The following is a 19,818-nucleotide window of genomic DNA, read 5'->3' on the forward strand; positions in this document are numbered from 1 at the left end:
AGTCTTGCTCTGTCACCCAGGCTGGAGTGCCGTGGTGCGATCTCAGCTCACTGCAAGCTCTGCCTCCCGGGTTCACGCCATTCTCCTGCCTCAGCCTCCTGAGTAGCTGGGATTACAGGCACCCACCACCACGCCCGGCTAATTTTTTTGTATTTTTTAGTAGAGATGGGGTTTCACCATGTTAGCCAGGGTGGTCTTGATCTCCTGACCTCGTGATCCGCCTGCCTCGGCCTCCCAAAGTGTTGGGATTACAGGCGTGAGCCACCGCACCTGGCCAAAAAATAAATTAAAAAAATAAAAAATAAAAATAAATATATTATTTAATCCGTTTGATAATCCTGTGAGGAAGTGGCATTATTATCCCTATTTTATAAAAGGGAAATTAAGGCTTCAACTTGCTCAGGGTTACACAGTAAGTGACAGAGGCCTCATTCAAATCCAGGTTTGATTCCAGAGTCTGTACTCTTAACCATTATGGTTTATCATGCATCCCAGGAATAGACTAACAGGATTTATCATTTCCTAGAAAAAGTTGTAGTGATAGTTTTAAATTCTGTATGGAGTATTACTTCCTGACTCTGATTTCTGAGTCTGAAAATCAAAAGTTGGCCTAGTTACTGCCATCCTGAATGAGGTAGCTGAAGGTGCTCCACTGGCAGTCCTTTTCCAAATTCTAAACTTGTAAATGTCATGTCAACGTGGCATTTGTACTGGCAGCCTACCCTTGGGTTTGGCAGACTCCTACAATGCCTGCACACAATGACACTGTGCTTGGCATGCACACCTCTTAGAGATTCTTCCCAACTAGGACGCTGGCAGTGCCCTGTGCTCTGTAAGATTCACTTCACTTCAACAGTGAACTCTATCAAGGGCTTTGATAGAGAAAGGAGGTTTGCAGAAGAGACATGAGACAAAGCAGGGCTCCTATAAATAAAATGAACAGGAAGAGGAAGCACCTACCCCAGTCAAGGAGAAGTTAATGGCCAGGCACGGTGGCTCAGGCCTGTAATCCCAATATTTTGAGAGGCTGAGGTGGGAGGATTGCTTGAGCCCAGGAGTTTGAGCCCAGCCTGGGCAACAAAGTGAGACCTGTGTTTACAAAAAATGTTTAAAAATTAGCCTGGCAGGGTGGCACGCACCCGCAGTCCCAGCTATTCTGAAGTCTGAGCTGGTAGTATGGTATGAGCCCATAAGCCCAGGAGGTTGAGGCTGCAGTGAGCTGTGATCATGCCACTACACTCCAGCCTGGGTGACAGAGTGAGACATTGTCCAAAAAAAAAAAAAGTTACTCTTTTCATCTACACTGCACAAATAAGGTGAAGGGTAAAGGGTAGAACAGAAAGATGCAAAATAGAGCAAACTCCTACAAGCTTTAGTAAAGAAAGTACAAAACTAACAAGTGTAATTTCCATTCTAGTTGACTCTACAATAAAAGCTTCATTAATATAGTCATTGTATATTTCTGGTCAACTCAGTCCTTAGTATAACCTCAGGGTCCAGTGGACCCAATTTTAGTTTTCAACTTTCTTTTTTTTTTTTTTTCCCCAAGAGACAGGGTCTCACTATTTTGCCCAGGCTGGCCTTGAACTCCTGGGCTCAAGCAATCCTCCTGCCTCGGTCTCCCAAACTGTTGGGATTACAGGCGCAAGCGACCTCGCCTGTCCCAGGTTTTTACTTTCTTTTTGTAGCAATTCCTTACTATTTGGGAGGATTGGTAGTTCGTAATTTTATTCTTTTTAGAGTCTTCCAAAGATAAATTATACTTATTTTTATTTATTTATTTTGAGACAGGGTCTCGCTCTGTTGCCCAAGCTAGAGTGCAGTGGCATGATCATAGTTCACTGCAGCCTTCACCTCCTGAGCTCAAGCAATCCTCCCACCTCAGCTTCCTGAGTAGCTGGGCTACAGGTGTGCCTGGCTAATTTTTTATCTTTTGTAGAGATGGGGTTTCATTATGTTGTCCAGGCTGGCCTTGAACTCCTGGGCTCGAGCAATCCACCTGCCTCAGCCTCCCAAAGTGTCAGGATTACAGGCATGAGCCACCGTACCCAGCCTATAAAATAACTTAAAAATAGGTTGGACGCGGTGGCTTATGCCTGTAATCCCAGCACTTTGGGAGGCCGAGGCCACCGAGGTCAGGAGTTCAAGACCAGCCTGGCCAAGATGGTGAAACCCCGTCTCTACTAAAAGTACAAAAATAACAGCGCACCTGTAATCCCAGCTACTCGGGACGCTGAGGTAGGAGAATGGCTTGAACCTGGGGGGTAGAAGTTGCAGTGAGCCGAGACTGTGCCACTGCACTCCAGCCTAGGTGACAGAGGGAGACTCTGTCTCAAAAAAAAAAAAAAACTTAAAAATATAGAAAACAAAGAGGGTCAATTGGACTGAGATAGTAAGTGGTGATGACTATTTTCCTGGTAGGCTGATCATGTTCAAAAAAATTTTCTGGTAATTTCAGAAAATGATCTTATTCTGATTCCACTCAGGAGTTGGAAAAAAAAATTTCCTGATCACTAGGTGTGAATAAAAGAGAAAAAAAAAGAATAATAATAAAAAAACTATCTTGGTCTGCACTGGGGATATATTATCATCAAAAACACTAACTAGCAGCTGGGCGCGGTGGCTCACTTGAGGTCAGGAGCTCAAGACCAGCCTGGCCAACATGGTGAAACCCTGTCTCTACTAAAAATACAAAAATTAGCTGGGCATGGTGGCGGGTGCCTTTAATCTCAGCTACTCAGGTGGCTGAGGCAGGAGAATTGAACCTGGAGATGGAGCTTGTAGTAAACCAAGATTGCGCCACTGCACTCCAGCCTGGGTGATGAGGCAAGACTCTGTCTCAAAAACAAAACAAAACAAAATAAAACACAGACTAGGCAGGTGTTGTGGTATGTTCCTGTAATCCTGGGTACATGAAAGAATTGCTTGGGCCCAGGAGTTCAAGGGCAACCTGGGCAAACACAGCAAAACCGCATTTCTGAAAAATAAAAAAATTTAAAAAATAAGTGGCTGGACTGAAATAGAAGAAGGACTACTATGCATTATTGTTGAGTTCAAAAGGCAAGCTAAAACAAAGGTAAAAAATAAAAGAGATTGGGAGAAAATGCAATATATGTACCAGAAGATTTGCATCTAGACTATATAAACTGTTCCTGCGATCAGTAAGACAATTCCACAGGAAAAAATGACAAAAGATATGATTACAGAAGAGAAATGCAAATGGTTGATAAACATGAAATAATGATCAATCTTACCAGGAATCAGGGAAATGCAAGACTAGACACAATTTTCAATAATCAGGTTTGGAAAAGTTAAAAAGCCTGACAGTCTCAAACACTGATGAGGAATCAGGAAACAGATATTGCCAGTGAAAGTGTAAGCCTGCATAGCCACTTAGAAAGGCAGTTTTAGCAGTACCAATTAAAACAAAAATTATGCAGTCTCTATGATAGAGCAGAGGACTTTTACTTTGTACTTTACACCATGTTATTCATTTATTTGCTTGTTTCACAAACAATCTACTTGGTTTTCCATTTGCTATGATTAAAAATTTCAAATATATATGAGTAGATAAATTTATTACTTATAATAATGTTTTAAAACCAGTAGACAAATTTTTAAATAAAGGAAACCTTCGATTTTCAAAAACAAAAAGCAATCAAACAAAAAAATCAATGTGCCTACTATATGTAAGCATTTGTGTGCTGGCTCTGAAGATATATAAGTCTCTCTTCTCAAAGGGCTAATAAGCTAATTGGGTAGAAACAGATTATGAATGATACATCATCATAACTTAGCATATGGTAAATTCTAAACAGCTGACACAGAAGTTCAAAGTGATAATGCAAACATTCAGGCGGGAGGTCAAATGCTGAGGGCTGGGTAGGTAAGTGTATAAGCAGCATTTAATAAACATGTAGCACATCATTTCATTTTATTCATCCAATATTCCAAGGTACGCTAAGCAGGAAAAGCAACTTGTCTAACCATAACCAAATCTACAGGCATCTCAGGTTAAATACTCTGTGCATTCAGCAGCAACTAGAGGTGGGCTGAATAAATCCCAAACTCTCTCATTGCCTACAAAGCCCTAGGAGATCTAGCCCTTGCCTGATTGTTCCACCTCACCTTCTGCAATCTTCCTCCCGGACCTCTACACTCCGGCCACACCAGGTCCTTTTCAGTTCTTCAAAAATACAAGTTCCTCCTACCTTAGAGCCTTTGCATATGCTGTTGCCTCAGCCAGGAACACTCTTCCACCCTGTTTTTCTCATGACTGAGTCCATCTCATTTTTAAAGTCTCAGCTTAAAAGTTACCTCCTTTGGCCAGACACAGTGGCTTACGCCTGTAATCCCAGCACTTTGGGAGGCCAAGGCGGGTGAATCACTTGAGGTCAGGAGTTCGAGACCAGTCTGGCCAACATGGTGAAACCCCTAAAAATACAAAATTAGCTGGCTGTGGTGGCGTGCGCCTGTAATCCCAATTATTTGGGAGGCTGAGGCAGGAGAATCGGTTGAACCCGGGAGGTGGAGGTTGCAGTGAGCCAAGATTGTGCCACTGCACTCCAGCCTGGGTGACAGGGCGAGACTCCGTCTCAGGAAAAAAAAAAAAAAACCTCCTTTGAGAGGTCTTCCAACAATCCTAGGAAACCCTAGGTTTCCACCTCTCACTTCTTTTCTCTCAGTGCACCTGTGTGTTTCTTCATTCTACAATTCACAATTTGTATTATTTATTTGTTGGTTAACTAGTTTATTATCTGCCCTCCCCCACAAAACACACCCACATTCTAGGGGCCATGTCTGTTTTATCTGCCAACATGTGCCTGGCATATAGTAAATGCTGAAAAACAAATGTTGGATGGATGGAAGGAAGGATGAATGGATGGACTGCTGAAGACAGCGAGAGAGGGATATCACACATATGAGATATGAGTTTAATTCAATTTAGTTTAACTACAAGTGAATGAGCTCCATGTTAAGCAATGAGTTAAATGCCAGGAACACAATGATGGTTCCTCCCACTCTCAATGAGGAATTCAAAGTCCAAGTGAATTTGTGGTTTGGAATAACCATCTTGCTAAGGACAAACATGGGTCTGACTTAGCTACATCATGAGATCCAAGAAACATCCTGATTTGCCAAGCTCCCTCAGTGCATAATCAATCACAAGAAATTCAGCATCAAATTCTAAATAATGTATTCAGGAAATAAGGAGGCATTTCTAGTTAAGACAGAACACAAAACTACAAAAAAGGTGAGAATTACATAGAAGGAAAAGCTAAGAAGGATCTATTTAACATCAGAGTGTGGCACTGGAAAAAAATCCTTCAGAAGACAAACCTCCTTTTCTCCTGCAGATTCTGGCTGTGATCTTTAATAGCATTATCTATCTATAACACACAAAGCCACTAACTAATTTCTTCCAGAAGATGGAATCAGAAAGCAGCCAATATATGCTTAGGCCCATTCTCACCTCTAAGCTGGGATGGGAATATATTGTAATTTCTTTTTTTTCTTTTGAGACAGGATCTCACTCTTTCACCTGGGCTGGAGTGTAGTAGTGTGATCCCAGCTCACTGCAGCCTTGACCTCAAGGGTTCAAGTGATCCTCCCACCTTAGCCTCCTGAGTAGTTGGGACTAAGGTGTGTGCCACCATTCCCAGCTAATTTTTTACTTTTTGCAGCGACGGGGTCATACTATGTTGCCCAGACTAGTCTCAAACTCCCGGGCTCAAGCAATCCTCCCACCTTGGCCTCCCAAAGTGCTAGGATTACAGGTATGAGTCACTGCACACGGCCTGTGATTTTCTTTTTAACCAAAAGAACAAGCTGGCTTGAATTCTTCATTTCTAACATTCCAGCTGCTGTTCTAGATTATTTTATCATCAAAAGCTTTAATATACTAAGCATAACTGGGGCATTTTGAATTGTTATATTGTATTTTTATTGAAAAAAGGAAATCAAATTGGTAATTTGCCTTTATAAAAGGAAAGAGCGGGCCGAGCATGGTGGCTCACGCCTGTAATCCCAGCACTTTGGGAGGCCGAGGCGGGCGGATCACAAGGTCAGGAGAGCAAGACCATCCTGGCTAACATGGTGAAACCCCGTCTCTACTAAAAATACAAAAAATTAGCCAGGCATGGTGGCAGGTGCCTGTAGTCCCAGCTACTTGGGAGGCTGAGGCAGGAGAATGGCATGAACCCGGGAGGCGGAGCTTGCAGTGAGCCGAGATCGCGCCACTGCACTCCAGCCTGGGTGACAGAGTGAGACTCCAGCTCAAAAAAAAAAAAAAAAAAAAAGGAAAGACCAGTTGTGCACTGGAATGACATGTGCATGCACACATTTATACACATGGAAACAAAGATCAGACTGATTCACAGACAACACTAATGCCTATCAAAACTCATACAATAATGTCTGTAATAAAGTGAAATGCCAAAGTACTGCCCTAGGGCAGCACAGGCAGCGTGATTCAGGGAGACATAAATATGTGCCTCTATCATGGAAACTGAAATACTTCCCCTCCCAGTGAGAAAGTCACTCAAGTGATTCAAGGATGAAACAGATCTGGGCAAAGCAATTGCCTGCACAGCATAATTAGCTCATGGCTCAGAATGTTTTCTAATTCAATTACTGGCCCTATCTATCAGGGCTGAGGAGCATTCGGCGGTGGAGATTTAAATCTGCTCTTGCTGACGTCAATGAATGACTGGCTGCCAGTCCCTGATGTCACCAGTTCAGCAGGCACAAATGGAAATGCTGGGTCAATTTTTCATTTTAAAAAGAAAACATCCTAGTATCCAGGTTTTCTTTCTCTTTTAAAAGACAGGATCTTGCTCTGTTGCCCAGGCTGGAGTGCAGTGGCATGATCACAAGTCACTGCAGCCTCGACCTCCTGGGTTCAAGTGATCCTCCCTGATCTGTCTCCAGAGTAATGGGACTACAGGTATGTGCCACCACACCCAGCTAATTTATTATCATTATTATTATTTATAGAGACAGAGTCTCACTATGTTGCCCAGGATGGTCTTAAAGCTTCAAGCAATCCTGTGGCCTCAGCCTCCCAAATAGTGGGACTGCAGGCATGAGCCACCATGCCTGGCCCACATCTTGTCCTGTCTTCCTTCTCCTCTCTTCTCTTCTCCTCTCTTTCTTTGTTTTTCTCTTCTCTATCTACCTATCTATCTATCTATCCATCCATCCATCCATCCAAGCATTAATATCCCCTGTAAACCTGTAATCTAAGCCCACTGCCAGTTATCTTTCCAGCCGCAGCTTTTTCAAGCTAGTTTCTTTCTCTCTTGCATTGTAGCTCACCTTTCAGTGAGAGATTTTCTACAACCTTTAGTGCAGAACTTGGCTTTTGCAGCTATCTTCAGTTCTGAAGAGAATCTCAGAATTCCTTCAAGACTTAGTGATAGTCAACCTATAGTTCCATATCAAGCAATTTAAGCACATCTCAAAAAGGTGGTATGGAGCAAAAATGTGACTGTTATTTAATAGTTTTTAACAGGAAATGTGGTGAGAGACATTATTCTAATGGTAACTAATGCAAAGGTGACTTACAACCCTGTTATCCAAAAGAGGAGTTCCATGCTGTATGTTATACTCCACCAGTCCCTTGAGGATGGAATTTCATCTAACTGCTCTATCTCTAGTTTTTAGGAAAGTGCCACAGAAAGTCCTCAATAAATAGTCTGTGAATGAATGAGCGCCTATGCTCTGACTCTTAAACCAGAGCATCTGGTTTACCTCCCACCCTTCTTACAATATTCATCTTCCACAAGGAAAAGGAAATATCAAAAATAATCTAAAGTTATTTTTTCTGTTCTCTTCCTAAGCAATTCAATCCTAAAGCCATTACGTGGGGCAGAGCAAAGCAGAAGTCTAGAGTGGGGAGCTGGGGGGCTGTGGTGGCTCATGGGATGTCAGAGTGCAAGGGGGCATGGAAGGCGTGTTGCTAAAGAAAATATACTGCAAAAGGTCCCATAATTGTATAATGACAATATACCCCACAGGTGGCCGTTTACACAGAATTTGCTGAATCAGCATTATCCATGTGACCAGTATGATATTTTACTTTCAGCAGGCATGTTCAATAGACCCTTGATGTTCAATAAATATTCATGATTTTGACTATATGGAGCAACCTCCAAAAATACATTATGTGTAATGATTAGGAAGTTTACTGAGGCACAAACTGGAATTGTGGCATCGTGAGACTGGTATACAGAGTGGATCATTCCACTGATTTGTGGCCTTGGCCAACATCTGGCATAACATCATAACCTTTTGATCAGTCATCTTTAGCAAATATTCAGAATGAGGAACTGGGGAAAAATGCTATTAGGCAACTGGCCATTTTCTGACCTCAGTCCCATCAAGGTTGCCGGAGAAATGCTCTTCACCAGTCTTTTTTCCCATCTCACAGCTACTTAGATATAAAGGTACTCTATGTCCCATTCATCAGTCCTGTGGAAAGGATGCTAATGTTCGAGAGAGTTTTCGTCCCTGCTCTTCGGACCCTCATTTGGGCTTCTTTTATGTGACAAATAGAAGGATTAGGGGTCACATCAGCAAATGATTCTGGTAAGCTTTACAGAGATGAAATAAACAATGAGTATGCCTTAAAATAATTCAATAATCTTTATTTTACCAAATAAGGGCATCAGAAGCTTCTGAAGAAAACCTTATACCATCTTTTTTCTATTTAGTATAAATCCAGTTTTAAGAATGTGAAATACACAATCAATACATATTTTCTAAGACTCTATAATGTGCTAGGAGTTGTAGAGAATCAACATGTAATGTGGTTCTAACTCTCAAGGAACTTGTAACAAAGACCTCTGATGACGCTGCCTGCTTAGGCTAAGCCAGCTAAAACCAGTGGTGGTCCTAAAACATGTTACATGCTCTTCAAACCTGAGAGCTTCTATGGCATGGACTTAGAGAACAGATGGTCTGTAAATGGTTTCTTTCTAGAGAACTCATTTCACAACAATGGAAAGCAGACTCTCTAAGCTTCAGAAAAATGAAAAAAGGTTTATTCTTCTTAAAATGTCAGCAGATCTTAATGATTAAGCAGCTGAATAATGGCAAAACACCATGTGTTTTGAAGCCAAATCTGGCCTGGGGTAGCTCTGCCAGACGAAGGGTCTCAAGAAAGTATTCTGGGAGAATACGAGGAGGAAAAGCCAAAAACTGATAGACAGTGAAACAGAAAGTATAAGAGAATAAAAGTTGATAAATACCAAAGTATAGAAACTCTGATCTCTTCTTCCTGTTTCTCAGTATTCTTGGCATCGCTGAGGAAGCTAAGGGCACCACCATGATTGACATACAGGGAAAAAACAAAAAACTTCAATTACTGCTTAGGAGGGAGAACTAATTCTACCCAAAGGAGGGAAGCACCATCTGAAGCATGTCAAACTTGGCCTGCAACCAAATTCTGCCATGGGGTGGAGTCTCCCCTTCCATCTGGGTAATAAGAAGTTGCAGATGGAAAAAGCCTGCTGGACTACTGCATATACTATATGCCTCTTCTGTAAGAAATCACCTTTAAAAAGAAAAGTTTCAAAGTTTATCCAATTTGGATGGAGAACGGCATTGCAAGATAAGTAGTGGCTTTAAAGCATGTCCATACTTCTTTGACACTCCTCCCATCAACAGGGGAAGTCTACTTCTTTTCCCCTTGAGCATGAGCTATTCAACTGGCTTGCTGCCAACGAACAGAATGAGGAGGAAGTGATACTGTGTGACTTCCAAGGCTAGGTCATAAAAAACTATGCAGGTCTTGAGATGCTTACTCTTGGAAGTCAGCCACCATGCTATAAGGAAGCCCAAGCCACATAAAGAAGACACATAGGTGTTCTGGCTGACAGCCCCAGCTGAGATCTAGCCAAGAGCCAGCATCCAGACATATGAGTGAGAAAGCCACTCAGCTGCCTCCAGCCCCAGCCACTATCTGATGGCTAATGCGTTACAGATCCTGAGTAAGAACTGGCTAGTTGAGCCCATCAACTCCCAGAACCACGAGAAGAAACAATAATCAACTATTGTCGTTTTACGCCACTAAGTATGGATGACTGTTACACAGCAATAGCTGGAACAAATGCTTCTGGCTAATTTGCCCTTTATAGTAATCACTCCAGTCGTCTTATCTTCCATAGAGAAATAGTTCTGCTTATGCTGGAGCTAAGGGCTGGCTCCCTCAACCAGATTACTCTCTACAACATAGGACAAAAATGAATATAAGTGCAATGGACTCTGTAGGCCTCAGAGCTGCTGGGTTCACCTCTTAGAGGGTAAAAGGAGAGCCATGGTCTTAGTAAAGTCCCCAGAACAGCTAAAGTTCAGTGGCCACTGAGAATCCTATGCTAGGCACTGAAAGAACATAATAAGCGTATATGTTATCAGCACAGTCCCCAACTTGCCCTTTGACTAGAAAAGGCCCCTCTCCTGCCATACCAGCTAAAGGTTCAACATCTAACTCCTTATTTGTATTTACTCTTCATCTATAATTGCCTGGCCAACATGGTGAAACCCTGTCTCTACAAAAAACACAAAAATCAGTTAGGTGTGGTAGTCCGTGCCTGTAGTCCCACCTACTTGGGAGGCCGAGATGGGAGGATGGCTTGAGTCCAGGAGGTGGAGGTTGCAGTGAACAGAGATTGTGTCACTGCACTCTAGCCTGGGCAACAGAGCGAGACCTTGTCTTAAAAAGAAAAAAATAGAGAAAAATAAAATCTCACAATCCCCAAACTAAAGGTGAAAGCAGAGCAAGCAAGACAAAAGGGACGTATAATGAAGGAGGACAGTGGGTGGAAAGTGGCTGTGCAAAGCACTGACAGGGCCTCCCAACTTGTTTCCGAAGCTACAAACAGGCCCTGTTGCTCATGAAGCCAACTCCAATATCCTGGAGAGGCATTTCCCACCAGACTCCCACAACCAAACATCTCTCAGCACACTTAGATAGGCACCCACCACTGAGCTGGTGATTTATTACAACACTCTCCCTTCACTCCTCTCTGGGGACTCTCAGAGTAGGCATTACATCTGCCCACTTGTCAGCTATTTCATTCATGTAACAATTATATCATGCTTCAAAGAAAAAAATCTTTTATTTTAGAAAGTATGTAATATGAGATAGCCACAGAGTAACAAATGTGTCTGGTCTAAAAAGTGATATTGTCAAATAGTTTAGACTCCGTATCCTAAGAGTTTGATAAACCTTTATAAAATTAGCCAGAGAGACATGGCAAACTCAGGGAATGGAAGTTGCAGTTCTGGTACTAGTTGTGTGAGCAGGGACTAGAACGTGGTGATTAAGATCTTATGCCTGGATCTTCTCTCAAACTAATGGGGTCTGGGGTTTGTAGGCCTCTAATAAGGCAAAGAAGCAGCCAATTAGGAAAAGAAGTGAACGAACATCTGGGCTGCCATTCTCCCAAATGGTCTAACACCACTTAGCCTTATTTAGTAAGTACTTCTCCATCACTCCAACAATAAGGATGTTGCTTATCTTGCAACAATTTCAACAGGCTTCTTCATACATTCACAGACATGTGGAATTCCTAAATTTGCCCCAATCACAAAATTGTCCCAATCATCTTTAGGTTGCAACTCCCTGAAGTGGAAACTCCAATTACATATAACTCACAGTATAATTTTTTTTTTGTTTTGAGAGAGTCTCGCTCTGTCACCAGGCTGGAATGCAGTGGTGCGATCTCGGCTCACTGCAACCTCCACCTCCCGGGTTCAAGTGATTCTCCTGCTTCAGCCTCCCGAGTAGCTGGGACTACAGGCATGCACCACCACGCCCAGCTAATTTTTGTATTTTTAGTAGAGAAGGGTTTCACTATGGCCAGGATGGTCTCAATCTCTTCACCTCATGATCCGCTCGCCTTGGCCTCCCAAAGTGCTGGGATTACAGGCATGAGCCACCATGCCCGGCTGATTCCTTTTTTTTTTTTTTTAAACAAACAAACAAACAAACAAACATGCTGGTACTGCCTTCAAACTACCCTGATTGCTTCTCTTTCAGACAGCTGAGGCCCAATCTAGGCCACAATAATAATAATTGTCAGCAAGTTAAATCAAATAAGTAAACTATGGGCAAATCCACATAGTAAATGGACTGTGGAACAAAGAAAATATATCTATGTATCTTCTTTCTCCTATCCTGCTTTTTGGAACAAGTCTCTTTACTCGGGTCACATTAAAGCAAGATGACCATATATTTCAATTTATCCAGGACAGGACCCCTTTTACTTTCAAAAGACTTCTGATGTGGATGATACATTATAGATTACCTTACATAAAAGCAAATTCAAACCAGCCAAAGAGGTAAATAGAACTTTTTGATGCTGACTTATGGGCCCCTCATCCAACAGGCATTTTATATCTTTCCACTTTTACTCATGATTGCTTCTTGAATTAAATAAGTGGTTCTTCCCTCCTTACCACCAGTACTTATTTAATCCTACTTTTCTTCAGCTCAAGCACCCCCTCCTTCAGGAAGCCTTCCAAGTGTACTCTAATCTCCACAGGTCCCTCCTTTCTTTAAAGTTCTAGCACATGATTTGGTGCCTCTATGGTCTTAACACTATTTTCAAGTTGTTTTCATATGTGTAGGTCTTCCTGCAAAAGTTGTAAGTTATTCAAGGGAAAAGCCTGTGTCTAATCACTTCCTTTATGTGCCTTAAAGAATCTAACTCTAGGCCGGGCGTGGTGGCTCACACCTGTAATCCCAGCACTTTGGGAGGCTGAGGCAGGCGGATCATGAGGTCAGGAGATTGAGACCATCCTGGCTAACATGGTAAAACCCTGTCTCTACTAAAAAATACAAAAAATCAGCCAGGCATGGTGGCACGCGCCTGTAGTCCCAGCTACTCGGGAGGCTGAGGCAGGAGAATCACTTGAACCCAGGAGGCAGAGGTTGCAGTGAGCCAAGGTCATGCCCCTGCACTCCAGTCTGGGTGACAGAGCGAGACTCCGTCTCAAAAAATAAAAAATAAAATAAAATAAAAAAGAATCTAACTCTATAACAAGGGCATACCAGATATTCAGTAAATACTTTCTGATCTCCAAACCTGCCTAACCAGCTGACTTAAGAACATACCAGGAAAACTCCAGGTGTCTCCCCACTGCTCACTCCTCTTGCAACACCCTGTACTTTCCTCTTACAACACATAACACATTTTGTAATTACCTATTGATTTGTGTGGCTATTTGTTTAAGGTCAGCCTCACCATTGTATCGTAAGGTCCAAGAGGACAGCGACCTGGTATGTACTGTTATTTATCCCTGTCTACCTATGATTTATCATAGTGCCTGGCAGTGTTCAATAAATATCTGCTAACTGGAGATGAGTGATGGGTGGACAGACAGACGATGGAAGAAAGAACAAATGATCTGAGAAAAATAAACCATAAAAAAAGCAGGGTTAGATTTTAGGAACTTAAACATTTGAGAAATTAACCTACTTACATTTCTAAACAAATCATGTGGCTATGTGTCATAGGCCTATTAAAACCTTTTTCTTTTCTCAGAAAGAGCTAGAGAATAGTGAGGTGTGCAGCCCCATCTTATCTAGGGTCTAAGACGTAAATGACCATTATATATGAATGGACCATTATTTCTCATTAATATATAAATTGCTAAAGTACAAAAACCATTGTTTCAAGATGACAGAGGAACTTTAATTGCTCCAGTAAATAAGTTTGAAGGCATTTCAAGATTATGCTCACAAAAGCATTTCATGCATCACCTCAGCTCTGAGGCACACAGGCTCTGACAGTACAGTCTACCTTAATTGGCCCAAAGTCAGCAACATCATATGTCATGGTGCTGACAGACAGAAACTGCTGTGGCAAAATTGGCTGTGGCATTCTGCTGTTTTTGCAATTAGACCAATATATACTAGAAAATGCTGAGGAAGATAAATGTAAAGAAAATCAGCATAATTCTGGAACCCTAGACAGCCTGCTGATTAATTAAAAGGCTTAACATTTCCATAATGTTTTAGAATGTAAACGGACTTTCATATATTCAATCTCATTTAATTCTTATAACAATCCCAGAAAATACATAAAATAGTTACTGTTTTACTGATATAGAAATTTTGGAATCAGAATGGTATGAACGGCAAGTGGCCAGGATTAAATTCACAGGTCTTCAAACCTCATGCTGTCTTCACTATACTTTACACATGAACTGTACCTCTTCAGCTCTTTACCCAAATGATTCTTTCCTTCTCAACAGGTGGTTGTGAAAATCATGCCCTGAACACAATTTATGGGAAATGAAAATTCTCTGAAGGCATTCCCCTGTTACCAGGAAGGTTGTTTGAGATCTGCTGTCCCCTCAGAGCTAGGGATCTTTCCAGGCCCAGGTCTCATGTTGTCACAGTTTTCTCAAATAAAAAATGAAGGCACAATAGAGCCCTACCCCCAAATACTATAACAAACAACAAGCCAGGTACCAAAGAACACGTGTGATGCTGAGAACTTCCTACCATCACTGTTGCTTCTATGTCTCCAGCTGTCTCCTATTACTACTGCAGTTCTGGCAATGTTTTGAACACCCATCCATGATCCTACCACCTTTCACTGTCTCCCACTCTCCCAGTGCTTTCCCCCAACTTCCCTCCTTACCAACTTAAGGTCATGGTTACTCATTAGATCACTTCCCTGCAGAAACCTTCGGCTCTCTCGTTCCTTCAGGCTGTGTTGAACTTTCTTAACTAAAGCCCAAGCCCCTACACAAAGATGTGTGGAGAAGGTTCATAGCAGCATTATTCCTAATAGCCAAAAAGTATAAATGACTGAAATGTCCATCAGTTAGTGAAGGATTAAACAATGGAACAGTATTCAGCAATAAAAACAGACAACTACTGATAAATGCTGTAACATGAATGAACCTCAAAAACAGGCTGAGTGAAAGAAGCCAGACACTAAACTCCACATATGATTCCACTTATATGAAATGTCCAGAAAAGGCAATCTATAGAAGCAGAGGATAGATTAGCGGGATGCCCGGAGACGGCAGTGGGAATGAGGTATCTTACTGCGGTGATAAAAATGTTTTAAAATTGAACTGTGGCAATGGTTATACAACTTGGTAACATTAGTAATAATCATTTAATTGTATACTTTAAATGGATGAACTGGATGATATGTAAATTATACTGCAATAAAGTTTAAAAAAAAATCACCCCGGTTAAATTTACCTGTTTTGTGCCTTACAGTGAAGCTGTAACTATACAAAAGTGAAGAAGAGAAAAAGCAACTACATGGCCCCGTTTAAGGCTCCAACGGGTTCTGGATCCTGTCTTCCAATCACACTATATTTCTGTAGCTTCTGTGTCTCTCGCTCTCCTCAATTATTTCACACCTTCTTTCTCCTCAAATCTCTTATCACCTCATCCCTTAAGCTCCTTTCTCAGCTGATAATCCCACTTCCTACTTCACTGAGAAAGGCAAGGCCATCAGAAGAAAATGTCCAGATTCCTACCATCACACTCCCCAAAATGCAATACTTCAGTATAAATTTAGCAACATTCATGGATAGGAATGACTCAATATTGTCAAGATGTCAATTCCTCCCAATTTGATCTATAGATTAAATAAAATCTCAATCAAAATCCCAGCAAGTTATTTTGTGGATGTTGACAAACTGATTCTAAAGTTTATATGGAGAGGCAAAAGACCCAGAATCCACAAAATAATATTGAAGAAGAACAAAGTTGGCCAGGTGCAGTGGCTCATGCCTGTAATCCCAATACTTAGGGAGGCTGAGGTGGGAGGATCACTTGAGGTCAGGAGTTCGAGACCAGCCTGGCCAACATTGTGAAACTCCATCTCCACTAAAAAAACAACAATAGCCAGGCATGGTGGCACGTGCCTGTAATCCCAGCTACTCGGGTGGCTGAGGCAGGAGAATCGCTTGAACCCGGGAGGCAGAGGTTGCAACAAGCCAAGATCACGGCACTGCACTCCAACCTGGGTGACAGAGTAAGACTCCATCTCAGGAAAAAAAAAAAAAAAAAAGAACAAAGTTGGGGGATTGACACTACCAAACTGCAAGACTTACTATAAAGCTACAATAATCAAGACAGTGTGGTACTGGAGAAAGAAAAGACAAATAGGTCAGTGAAACAGAATAGAGAGCCCAGAAATAGATCCACATAAATACAGTTAACTATAAATCTCTGACAAAGGAACAAAGGCAACACAATAAAAAACAGATAGTCTTTTCAACAAACGGTGCTGGAACAACCATGCATCCTCATGCAAAAAAAATTAATTTAGACACAGATCTTACACACTCCACAAAAATTAACTCAAAACAGGCCACAGACCTAAATGTAAAAAGTAAAAGTACAGTCTGGGCATGGTGGCTCAAGCCTGTAATCTCAGCACTTTTGGGAGAGCGAGGCGGGTGGATCACTTGCGGTCAGGAGTTCCAGACCAGCATGGCCAACATGGTGAAACCCCGTCTCTACTAAAAATACAAAAATGAGCTGGGCATGGTGGTGGGTGCCTGTAATCCCAGCTACTCGGGAGGCTGAGGCAGCAGAATCGCTTGAACCTGGGAGGTGGAGGTTGCAGTGAGTCGAGAGTGTGCCACTGCACTCCAGCCTGGGTGACAGAGTAAGACTCCAACTCAAAAAAAAAAAAAAAAAAAGAAACAACAACAACAAAACTGAAAGTATAAAACTCCTAGAAGATAATATAGGAGAAAATCTAAATGAACTCGGGTTTGGCAATGACTTTTTAGATACAACACCAAAGGCATGATTTATGAAAAAAGAATTGAGAAGATGGACTTCATTAAAATAAAATATTTCTGCTCTGTGAAAGACACTGTCAACAGTGAGAAGACAAGCCACAGACTGGGAGAAAATACTTGCAAAAGACATATCAAATAAAGGACTGTTATCCAAAATATACAGGGAACTCTTAAAACTCAACAATAAGACTGGGTGTGGTGGCTCATGCCTGTAATCCGAGCGCTTTCGGGGGCTGAGGCGAGAAAACTACTTGAGCCCAGGAGTTAGAGGTTACAGTAAGCTATGACTACACCACTGTACTCCGGCTTGGGTGACAGAGCGAGACCCTGTCTGAAAAACAAACAAAAAGCCCAACACTAAGAAAATGAACAACCGGATTAAAAAATGCCCAAAGACTTAACAAACACCTCACTGAAGAAGATACTCAGATGGCAAATAAGCATATGAAAAGATGCTCTGCATCATATTAGAGAAATGTAAATTAAAACAACGATGAAATACCACTACACACCCATTAGAATGGCCAAAATTCAAAACACTGATAATCCCAAATGGCTACAAGGATGTGGAGCAACAGGAACTCATTCATTCATTGCTAGTAGGAACACAAAATGATACAGCCACTTTGGAAGACAATCTGGCAGCTTCTTGCAAAACTAAACAGACTCTTACCATACAATCCAGCAATCATACGCCTTGGTATTACCCAAAGGAGTTGAAAATGTATGTCTACACAAAAACCTGCACAGGGATGTTTATAGCAGCTTTATTAATAATTGCTGTTATGGGCTGTTTGTGTCCCCTCAAAATTCATATGTTGAAGTCTAAACACTCACCTATGTGATGGTATTTGGAGGTGGGCCTTTGGGAGGGAATTAGGTCAAAAGAGTGGAGCACTCAACAATGGGATTAATGTCCTTATAAGAAGAGGCTAGAGAGCTAGCTTGTCTTCTTGCAGCCATGTGAGGATACAAGTCAGCTGTCTGCAGCCAGAAAGATGGCCTTTACCAGAACTTGACTATACTGGCATCATGATCTTGGTCTTCCAGCCTTCAAAACTGTGAGAAGTAAACGTTTGTTGTTTAAGCCACCCAGTTTATGGTCATTTGTTATAGCAGTCTGAACTAAGACCAATGTCAAAACTTGGAAGCAACCAAAGATGTCCTTCAGTAGGTGAATAAACTGTGGCACATCCAGACAATGGAATATTATTCAGAGTTCAAAAGAAATAAGCTATTAAGCCATGAAAAGACTCAGAAGAAACTTAAATGCAGCTTGCTAAGTGAAGAACTCAACATGAAAAGCCTATATGCTGTATGATTCAAGCTATATGACATTCTGGAAAAGGCAAAACTATGAAGACAGTAAAAAGATTAGTGGTTGTCCGGGAATGTAGTGGGGGAGAATAGAGCATGGAGGTACAGCAGAGTTTTGGAGCACTGAAACTATTTCACATGAAACGGTAATGGGAGACACATGACATTATATGCCATAGAACTGTATAACACCAAGGGTGAACCCTAATGTAAACTGTGGGCTTTGGATGATAATGATGTGTCAATGTAGGTTCATCCATTGCTTTTTTGTTGTTGTTGTTGTTGTTGTTGCTGCTGTTTTGAGGCAAGGTCTCGCTCTGTCACCTAGGTTGGAGTTGGAGTGCAGTGGTGTGACCTTGGCTCACTGCCACTTCTGCCTCCCAGGTTCAAGCAATTCTCATGTCTCAGCCTCCTGTGCAGCTGGGACTATAGGTGCTCACCACCATAGCCAGCTAATTTTTTTTGTATTTTTAGTAGAGACAGGGTTTCGCTATGTTGGCCAGGCTGGTTTCGAACTCCTGGCCCCAAGTGATCCACCTGCCTCGGCCTCCCAAAGTGCTGGGATTACAGGTGTGAGCCACCGTGCCTGCCCACACTAAAAATTTTTTTTAAAAAGATAAAAAATCTCTAGTTATCACTTTTCCTGACACCCACCACCAGATATAGCCCTATTTCCCTGCTTCCCTGTATAGCAAAACTCTTTCAAAAGACTTGTCCATATTTGCTACACCAATTCTTCTACTATTCTCACTTCAACCTTTCTAATCAATCTCCAGTCCCTACACCCCCACCCACTTCACACAAATTGCCTTTACCAGTTGCCAAATCTAATGGACAGTTGTTATTCTTCATTTTACTTGATTTATCAACAGCTTCTGACACAGGTGACCACTCCTTCCTCCTGAAAACATTTTCTTGCCTTAGCTTCGAGGGTACTCTCCTCTCCTGGGTTTCCTACTATTTTACTGATGATTGCCCTCAGTCACCTTTGCTGGTTCCTCCTCTTCTCCCTAATCTCTACACACTGGAGTTTCCCTGGCTTCATCTCGTCCCTAACTTCATTCTCTCCTTTGGTGATCTCATCCAGTCTCATGTTTTTAAAAAATATCATCTAAATGCCAATAGTTCTAAATGAGTCTGAGTCTCTAGCTCAAACTTCCCCCTTGAACTCTAGACTGTATATCTAGCTGCCTGTTCAATAATTCTATTTGCCTGGCAACTGAACAGTTAAGTTTGACTGATATCAAACTTAACAAAGCTTATCTCTCACTCTACCCCTAAAACCATAAAACCTGTTCTACTTGCAGTCTCTCCCATCTCAGTTAATAGCAATTTCATTTTTCCAGTTGCTTGGATCAAAATCCCTAGGATCATCTTTGACTCCTTTCTTTCACACCTCAAATTCAGTGCATTTCTCTATATCCTCAGCATAACCACCGCTCACTATCTCCATTGCCCTCTCCCTAATCTGAAGAACCCTCATCTCTTGCCTGGCCTATTGCAATAGTGGCTTAACTGGTATCCCTGCTTCTATTCTTTCTTACTACCATTTATTCTCAGCACAGAACTGAAAATGATCCTTTTAAAATAAAAGTTATATCAAGTCTCTGCTCAAAACCCTACAGTGGCTCCCCATTTAATTGAGAGTAAAGGCCTTTCAATAGCCTACAAAGCTCTTTATAACCTGCACTCTCACCCCTACTGCACTCT

General features: G+C 41.7%; 1 protein-coding gene across 9 annotated transcripts in view; it reads right to left on the reverse strand.

Moving 5' to 3' along the window:
- ALG9 (ALG9 alpha-1,2-mannosyltransferase) overlaps positions 1–19,818 on the reverse strand; it is a 99,974-nt gene that overhangs the window by 15,533 nt on the left and 64,623 nt on the right. The window contains exon 15 of one of the 9 annotated variants that reach the window (XM_055094828.2): positions 961–1,089. The exons of the other annotated variants lie outside the window; for them this stretch is intronic. Coding sequence (XP_054950803.1) covers positions 966–1,089 — 124 coding nt within the window. The 3' untranslated portion in view covers positions 961–965. The remainder of the gene's footprint in view (positions 1–960; positions 1,090–19,818) is intronic. 9 annotated transcript variants of the gene reach the window in all.

This window comes from Pan paniscus, chromosome 9 (assembly GCF_029289425.2).
Source record: "Pan paniscus chromosome 9, NHGRI_mPanPan1-v2.0_pri, whole genome shotgun sequence".
Taxonomy (NCBI): domain Eukaryota; kingdom Metazoa; phylum Chordata; class Mammalia; order Primates; family Hominidae; genus Pan; species Pan paniscus.